This window comes from Acanthisitta chloris, unplaced genomic scaffold (genome assembly GCF_000695815.1).
Source record: "Acanthisitta chloris isolate BGI_N310 unplaced genomic scaffold, ASM69581v1 scaffold924, whole genome shotgun sequence".
Classification (NCBI taxonomy): domain Eukaryota; kingdom Metazoa; phylum Chordata; class Aves; order Passeriformes; family Acanthisittidae; genus Acanthisitta; species Acanthisitta chloris.
Window position 1 is genome coordinate 100,952 of NW_008670788.1, and position 9,856 is coordinate 110,807.

Here is a 9,856-nt window from a genome sequence, read left to right on the forward strand (position 1 = left end):
TCAAACTAATAACTTCTAATCTTTTCCTTTGAGGCTAGATCAATAGGACTGCAGTTTCAATACTTTGCATAGCAAGACAGAAGGACCAGTAAGGTGAGAAATTTACTGACCATGGATCTGCAAGTATTTGCTGTGCTCTTAACAAAAATTACTGCAGATGAGATAATAAATATAACTTAATCTATTGTAAACCATAGAAAATATATACAGAGTCCTGTAAAACAGAAAGCATGCTCTTGAAAGTGTGCAGGCAAAGGAACAAGAGCTGGAGGCATGGCTGATAAACAGATAGGGACTAATGATAAGCAGAATATCAGCAATTCATCCAAGACTAACAAGGTTCTACACATGACACCTGTGGTATGCTAGAGGGAGTGATCAGGAAACATCCAGATACAGCATTTAAAGATAGGCAGTATGAGCTGAATGTCTTGTGCTGGTAGTGATGACATCTATGTGTGCCTTGTTCATGGATAAACTAACCAACACATACACAATTGCCATTGAAAGGAGAAAGTATGACCCAGCAGGTAAGGACTGGGCTACAATATATGTCAAAGAGTACCACAGCTCAGATTCAGGCTGCTGGACAGATGAATGTGGCCTTCTGCATGCACTTTGGTCATCATAAACAGTCATCATAATTTCTTCCAGTCAGCATAAACAACCTTTGTAGATGTCTGGGCTTTTTAGCTGTATGTAATACTCCTTATTTTGTGTAAAATTCCCTATTCTGTCAGTTTTATGTCATTTACATATGATTTCTTCCAAATAACTCATGTTTATATATCATATGGTTTTTATAAATGATTCTTCATTTCCAAAGAGTAACAGCAGAGCTTTCTATTCCAAAACACCTCTCTTTTCTGTTTTATGTAATGTGAGAAAGGAGCTGCAGTAACAGAGAAATGTACTCCTATTCCAAATCTCTTTTCTGTTTTATGTAACGTGAGAAATGAAGCCTGAAGGAGCTGCAGTAACAGAGAAATGTACTCACACACAGTCCAGTTCAAAACAGAGACAGAACTGTAATGTAAAATTGCAGGTAAATACAGTAAACTACCACAATGACTTACTAAACAAAATCATAATTGCCCACTATGGCCTGCTCTAATAATAGCAAATAGAGATGAAAATCTTAAAAGTGTTTTAAACAAAGAGGGCAAGAAGTCTTCAGAGTGTAAAGCAATTTGATTTTTGGTATTTTTTCCTTAAGACATTACTAAAAAAAAATCATCTGAAAGTAAACTCTATGAAAAAGCTGCTGCATATTCTTCACAGATTCGAAGAATTATCTGACATAGACTTGAAAGGACTTTTTTTTAATTATTGTTTTTACCTAGCACTGCACTGTATGGGCTCTACCTCTGACCTGTTTGTGTCCATGAAACCATTAACACATGAATCTTGTTTCCACTTGTGGTCACATGTTCTTTATTATCTATCACTTTTAGTGTCTGCATTACCTGCTCAGAAAAACTGCAGTCTTTTATCTTTAGAACATGCCTAATCTTCAGAATCTTGCTTCCAGTTAAAAAACAGTCAAGGAGGAGAATGCATTGTAAAAGAATAAGAAAGCTCATTTCACATTAGCAATTAGTCTATTTACATTAATTATTCAATTGCCTCTTTCTACAATTTCCCTGCTGTTCTTTTGTGCTTCCTTTCTCCTTGCAGCCTGTTACAGCTCACATTACCTCACTTTGATATTTTGCTCCCTTCTGAGGGGAGCCATGAGTCTAAAACATTTATTTTGTTTGCTAATAACCTGTCTGTGTAGACACTTTGGAACTCTAATGGCATGAGAAAAACAATTCTAAAGCCTTCAAAAGAACTGACAGGTTGAAACAATCATTATGTCCTAAGTGGAATGACTTAGTATGTGAAGGATCATCTTATTTCACAGAAAACAGTAAACCATCTCTTATTTCTTAAGGAAGAAGGTGAGAGCTGATTTAAAGATGAGGAAGCATTTGGGTTTTTTCATGTTATGGGACTGACTTGACTTGGGACATCCATAATCAAGTACCAGAATCCACTGCAGGATCTAAACACCTAACTCCAAATACTGTGTCATCTTTGAAAAATACTATAAGAACATCCAGTAGATGTTTGATAAGAATATGTTCAGGGAATAAAAAAACCCATAATGTTCCATCTCACAGCAAGTAAACAGACAATCCTGACTATAATAACAGCTCTAATAACTATGTTTAAATCTACCCATACAGAGAATATATATAAAACTGTAAGGACAGACTGGTTCATATATAGTGCCCCAATAAAATATCTATGTGTGGGTTATAAAAATTATAATTATTTCAAAGTAAAGTAAAATTACAGTATTGTTACTGTTTAAAGGCAATGGTACAAAACCAGAGCTAGCCTATCCTCACTCCTTCAAATGAAAGACACAGATTTTCCAGCCTCACTGAGTGTTGAGCAATCCCTTTATATAATACAACAGAGACCTCTCATACATCCTTTGTCACCTTTGTGATATCAATATTATCATTCTGTGGCTGAATTCAACAGTGATGAAAAGCACAGGACTAAGCAGCCTTGGAAACTAATGTGCTCTGTTTAACCCCAGAAAGAGGACAGCAGAGGTGACTGCAGTGCATGCCATCCCACTCAGGCCTATTTTCTAATGTAGGGTTATGGGATGAGAGTATAATTTGGTGTCCAAACTTGTTCCATATCTGTTCTTCCTGCCAAGATTCCCAGCAAAGGTAACACTCATTCCTAACAAGGTTTTTTGAGAAAGCCACACAGATAAGTGATGGTGAGGTTAGGGATGGTGATTGACACTAAATTGACTGTGGCATTATTTGTTTTACACGAAATAAACCTCGTGGAAATAATTAGCAGCCCATGCTGACCTGAGTGTATTCCTACAGCAGTCACAAGCCACAAAGTCTACAGATATTTGAACTGCTGATCACAACTGTGTCAGCCCTCTCTCCTTGAGAACAGGCTGGTAGAGAACAAGGAAATCTACCTTTTTGAGAAAGGGTAAGACTTTATACTAAGACTCTCCCAAATCTATCATCTTGAAAGTCATCTTTTTTTAAAAAGAAATTTTCTCAGACAATGATTCAAAGTAAATTTTGATATTCTGTAACTCTTCTTACATCTCACACTTCTTCATTTACTTGCATAGATTAGAGACCCAGAGCTGTCCTGCAAATGTGTACAAGATAACAGGTCATTCACAATTTTTATTTTAGCAGGTTTTATCATTTGATCCAGGAATTCTTAGATTCCATTCCAGATGTTTCCCAGGCACAAAACATTTTAGATACAAAGCTTTGCACATAGCTATTTTTTGTATGCATCCCTTCGAGTCATATGGAAGACAGCGATAAGGTCTCAGTGAATTCAGGAGATTTTTAACACAATTTAGTATCTTTTTTTTTTTCTTACAACGTACCTATCAACAATTCCAGAAGTAAAAAAATCCCAGACCCCTGGGGGTCAGTTACTTAAGCAAAGAATCTATCTGTGCACTTCCTCAAATACAAGTAAAAGTTAGATAATGATAATGCAGTGAATTAGAAAATGAATCATTAATATCACAAAGACTGTGCTTCTTCTGGATTTGCAACACTTGTTTTATATCTTCCTACCAAGCATTTATTGAACAACTAGAAGATACTTCTTCAAGAGCAGAAGAAAAAGCATATTTTTATGCTCAAAGCAGCAAACTTTATTCACTGTTAGATGCTTTTTAAACAAAACCACTGACAGTCCCTTAGAAAATACTACAATCCAAGCTATATTTGATTCGATCTATTTCCCACAGTTCAGCTATATGAATATATCTAGTTCTGCTGCTCCTGTTCAAGGACTCATAATTAGTAGACTTTCAGAAATATTATGTCTTGACTGCTTTACTATGAGCACCTAATTTGCAGCACCATTGTCACTATGTAGCTGTGATAGATTTTCCTCTTGAAAACAAGTTTCTTCCAAAAAACAATATTAGCCATCTGAAATTACACCTTGTAAACATCTGTAACATGTTCCTGTGAAACTTAAAATTGCCTTCCCTGGCTCCCCTTACTTCAAAGATTACTCAGCTTCTTCTTTCAGCATTTTTCAATCCATCCTTCAACCTGCTCTGATCAGCTTCTTCACAGCTCCCACTCCCTAAACCAGTAGCTGCACTGCCACTCTGACTTTCAGGGATAAAATATTTCTCCACAAGAGGATTCATGCTACTGCAATTGCATTTTAAAGACACAGCCTTTAGGGCAACATGTTTCCAGACCTGTGATATCAGCCTCTGAACTCTCATTTCAACCTGAAGGCAAGTGGAGATCTGATAGTGCTACAGCAGATGCTTAGCAAACATGCATCCAGACACCTCACAGGCTGACAATGAATAAATTCTGTATTATATTCACTACACATCTGAGAGATCCCTGTTACACTGTGGATAAATAACAACAGTCATAAAATACTGCTCTCAGCTAAAGTTGGGGAAATATTTCAAGGTCAACACCCTCTGCAAAGAGCAACACTCCTATGTTCTGAATGGAAAATAACTGAACGCAGAACAAAATATATGAGAGTAAAAAGTCTAACATCTGAAGTTAAAAATATCAAAAACATCAAGAGTAACAGCTGACAAACTAGCTGGAATGGAAAAAATGCTCGAACAAATTTCAAGCACAAGAGAAAGGTTAAAGGACAAATGAAAGAGCAAAGAAATAGAAATACTACCTGTTTCAGCTACCAGCAACCTTTTGTTAAATATTTATAGGATGGAGGGGCCTGTAGTTTTGTTGCCCTATGGAATTCCATTCCAAGTGTCTTATGCCTGCAGTAAACTGAAAATACAATTCACTATTCTCTGTGACAAAGTTTGGAAAACTCTCCAAACTTTTGGGAAGGCTGGTAACTTTGCCTTTACTTGGCATGTGTCACACAGAGGTTTGAAAAGAAAATTCCAGCTCAAAGCTACACTTGGCTAAAACAAGGAGCATATCTCCTTTTCCAGCCTTTTGAGAGGCAGACCTCCCATCCTAAACACCAACTTTCTTCCCTGCTTTCAAAGTGTACCAGCATCTGAGATCTGGGTAAAGGATGCTCTGAATTCAGATCAACAAAGACATTTCATACAACTTGATACCACATTAGGATGCTCTTGTAGGTTCAATTCTTCTGCCCATATTCATCAATTAGCAGGTAATAAATCAAAATACAATTAACTTTCTGCTTATCAAACTGATGATAATTTACTTTTAATTAAATTTCAATCAATTTCTTAGTTCTCATAGTCAAAAAATCAAAGGCATAATTCTTTTCACTCAAATCTAAGGCAACCAGTAAATAATACAAGAGAAACAGCTGTTTTGTACAAAAGCTATAGACACTGATTAACTTATAACCCAAGACAGTCTCAGTGATACCTTAATTGCTTACTCTGGTTCTTTCTTTTAGCACTTTGAGAACTAAGCATTGCACTGTGGCCACAAAGTGAGCATAAGTTACCTTAAAAAAATGTTCATTGCTTCCCAATCCAAATGAAGTAAAGATCATATAATTTCATGATTTATGACAGGATTAAAGATGGTTTTAAGTGATAAAACCCATATAAAATAGGTATTTTTAAATAATTTTTTTCTTTACATACTTAAAAAAAATCTTTCTAGAATGGGTAAATAACTTAGTTTCTGGCAGGGATCTATCATTCAAACATAGCAAAAATGAATTTACATCCATAATTCAGCTGTACATTACAGTTTGGATATTTAACATCAATTGTTTTAACCAATTAAACAGTATATGAGCTAAAAACATCTGTTGCAGTTCAGACAACTGATGATAATTGCAACAAAGAGATGAAGTTGAAGCTGATCTTCATTTTAGAAGTAACTTTTTGTGAATAAAGAAGGAAATGTTCAGATTTGAAAGACTTTTGTTTACTACAGATTTTACCACTCCACTTCAATAAAACATTTTTTAGTGACTCTTCAAATGAAGACAAAGGAAAACTTCAGGTACATTAGGCACTCCATATGTTACCCTGTTTCACATGCCATGAAAATGCCCCAGATGATGGACATTTTAAAACAGAATCCAGATCTGTTTGATGAGTCAAAGTGGAAAATAAGCCAAATATATGAGGATGAAGACATTTTTCCATTATTTGTACTTCATTATTTTAGCTAAACACATCTCTCTTCTTGATCTCTGTATAACCAGAATATATTCTATGTGCATAGTACAATTTGAAGGCAGTGAATAAGTTAATGCTTAACTTTAGCTAAAAAGCTGAACAAGATGACAGTCAAAGCAGGTTAGCCAAGGTCTACTGACCCCTGGAAAAAACATGTAATTCTGTAATAAAATAATATCTACTTTGTCAGTACTGCTGTAAGAGATCTCTTAGCACATTACATTCAAAAAGCCCTTAATGTGAGGCAGAATATTAAACTCCCCTTTTATGGCCCAAAACTGGGATATAAGAAAATACAGAAGTTGTTTAAGGATGTAAAGGACCTGATTATACCTGTTTTGAGATGTTTGAGTTTTTAAGAACCTGTCATCATAGCACTAGACAACATTGAACACTAGGTAGCAGTTCTTTCCACAGAAACAACCACCTATGCCAATGCTTATATTATTGCCCCATTGGTGCAAGTTATCAGCCCTAATTCTGGGCTTTGCAGAATGGATTGCCAATTTCTTACACAATTCAGATAGATTCTGCTGTATTTTTTTCATATACAGAAATCATAAAAAAAAAATCAACATGTATAATGTCCAGGCTCACTGAATATAATACAAAATAACAACACACAGAAGATCCAAAATAGGTCTATACAGTAGAAATAATAGTCTTTATTCTGATAAGAAGTAAATAAAGACTAGATAAATTCTTTTTGTCTGGATCAAAATATTTTTGCTTGCCTTCCCCTTTCCACCTCCCTCCCCACCCCCAAATTGGAGGCCAATGCAATGAAGAGGGTTTTGGCTGCTTTCTGGGAAAAGAAACAAAGCATGTTAATATTTTCCAATATTTTGCTGCAAGTTTTTTGGTTGTTTTTCCTCAAAGTTTGTTACATTACAAAATGTAGCACAGACACTATATAACACTACCAAACACTGACTACTGCACCTGCAACAACTTGATGTTTTGCTTCCAGCCCTGCAGAAGACTCATAAGGCTGCTGAGTTGGTCATTGAGGTTACGATGGATCTGACTGAAGCTGCAGAAGCTAAAACAAGTGACCCAGCAAATAGGTACCAAAGCAGCACTAATGTGGATTCCTGCATAGAAAACCACTAAGCTTTGTGCTGGGAGTTTACCTTAATTATCTTTGTTAGGCTACTTGAGTGGGAAGAGGACAAATGAGGTACTTTTCTCACTTCTATAAATGTCAGTGGCTAGTCACAGTTTCTTAAGATGTGAACAGCATGAACCGAGAAACTAAAGAAAGATCATGAATTCCTCAGTTCTTGCAGTGATTAACAGACTAATCCAAAAGTAGTAGTAGTAGAAAGGCTGCACTGGCACTAGCTCAAGCCCAGATGCCTTCTTAACTTAAGGCATGAATTATGTTCATAACTACTCACGGCAAATTATATGGATGTGAATTTCTCACATGCAGTGAAAACATTTACCATTGCACCACACAGAAAGATCATGGTTGAAAGTACTTTTGAAAAATCTCCACAAATAAAATTTTAATCAGTTTGTCTCTCAGAAAGCAACCACACCAAATGTCTTTTGCAAGAAAACAAACAACTCTGTTTGTATCACTGTTCATTAGAAATGGAAGTAGGTAGCATTTACAAGCTATACATGACTGACTTCAGTGGTTTTGACTAATTAAACCAGTGAAAAGAGCAGCTTGCTGATGTCTTTTTACACATAAGGATTGGTGCATCATAGAAAGAAATCTGAAATATATGAAACACTAAACTTGTTCAGAAATCTTCCTTGCCTGGTTCAGTTTAAAACACCCACACATCTTCAACTTATGCTTAGAGAATCATGAATCAGATCAGGGTAAACTTAGTGCTTTGAAAAAAGAAATATCAGACTCACCAAAAGCAGCAATGAAAAAGTTGGGATTTAATTTTAACATCTTTCCAGTCCTCAATTATGTCAACTATTAAGCCAGAACTCTTTTTTTGATGCTTAAGAATAATGAATATAAAGATCATTGCTAATACCTATGAAAATAAGATGTCTTACCTGTGAATTTGTTATGAAAGATTGAGCTGCATAGTAAATGCTAAAAAGAGCAAAACTCTCAGATGTGCTAGGAAATCCAGCAGATATGACAGCATATTATAGATCTGTGTAAGAATTCTTTTTCCCATTTCAGGAAAACTGCCTAAAATCATACACTCACAATTATTTTTGAGGAAAAAAATAATTCATTTTTGTTTGCAAAAGAAAGCAAGAAATAAAAAATGCCACGCCAATTCATAAAATACAACAGGGATAATATGAATATAAGTTCAAGTCCTACTGGCAAATCAGGTAAAGCAAAAACTTGAATGTCAGTCATCCACATACCATATCACTGAAGTATTTGCCAGTTTATTTTGGAGTTCTTCTCACCCTATGCTGGGCTCAGTACTCCTGCTTGGCTTGCTATTTTACAGCAGATATATTTTTGGTCAAAATAGTCCTGAAAAAAGACTTTGGTGATATGATTCCCAAATTAGTCTACTTAATCCCAAAAAGGAAAACAGGAAAATAATATGCTAATAATAGGAAAGATGCAAAAATCTTGTTTTAACAGGCACTTAGCTTCACAATGTCAGTTGACTTTCCTTTTTGGGATAAAATCTGGCAAGATTTATTTCCTGAGCATATGCTCACACCTCTGTTATACAAGAAATGAAGCAGCAGTGTATTACCATGAAACCATTGAGCAATCCTGTTGGTGTTCTTCTCAAACCCAGCACGCCGAGGGATCTGCTCTTCCTTGAACCAGCGAATGATGACATCTCGGGAGAAGGGACGCGACGGACGCTCCCACATGTTACTGCATTCAAAGACAGAGAATCAGGTGCATAAAAACAAGGGACAAATACTGCTCTTGGGTTTACACTTAGAAAACATGCAGATGCCAAATGGTCAGTATAACTGCTGCTCAGTATAGCTCACTGAACCACTTTTATGGGTTTTAAATTTGTTAACGTTATTTCGGGGGGTTTTGATGGAAACCAAAATATTATGATTTTTACATTTGCGGTGGCACTTTAAACATTTTCCTAAGAACAGAACTTAAATTGAGAAATAATTTACCATAAAAGATGAAATGGATATTTCACTCAGATTTCCTTTTCTACCTCATTTTTATTCCATTGTAAATATTGACAAGGAAATTTTATTTTTTTCTTAGAGTATACATACTCCTTTTTACTGGCAAGAAATCCTAAATCAGACTCAGCTATAATACATTGTGTCTCCAAACCACTGAGCACAAGAGATGGAATGTTTTGCTTAAACTCTTAGGTCCCTTGTGAATTCTCTACTTGACAGCCTCCCTTAGTCTTTCTACTATGTTCCATGGATTTTAGCTAGTAGGAGGCAAAACAGGTAAAATATGTGGAAAATCCATCCATCTACCCAAATAAGGATGAAAGTGTATTATATCAGTTGCAAGTACGACGATATGCAACTGAGTCCTCCTTTCAGCTTATCTTACTGTTACTTGAAGTAGTGATTGGTTTTGTTGATATCAAGTGATGAAGCCCAGAGTGAATGCAATAGTTATTGCTAAATTCCATTAACTCATGTGAGCAGATATGACTAATATCCATTGAAAAATCTGAAGATACAACAAAGAGTGAGGGAAGAAAATGAGAATTCATAGACACACAT

At 35.7% G+C, this 9,856-nt stretch overlaps 1 protein-coding gene across 1 annotated transcript in view; it reads right to left on the reverse strand.

Moving 5' to 3' along the window:
• The window catches only part of SH2D4B (SH2 domain containing 4B), a 65,127-nt gene that overhangs the window by 20,695 nt on the left and 34,576 nt on the right, over positions 1–9,856 (reverse strand). The window contains 1 exon segment of the mRNA XM_009073797.1: positions 8,887–9,062. Within this exon segment, the coding sequence (XP_009072045.1) occupies positions 8,887–9,062 (176 nt within the window).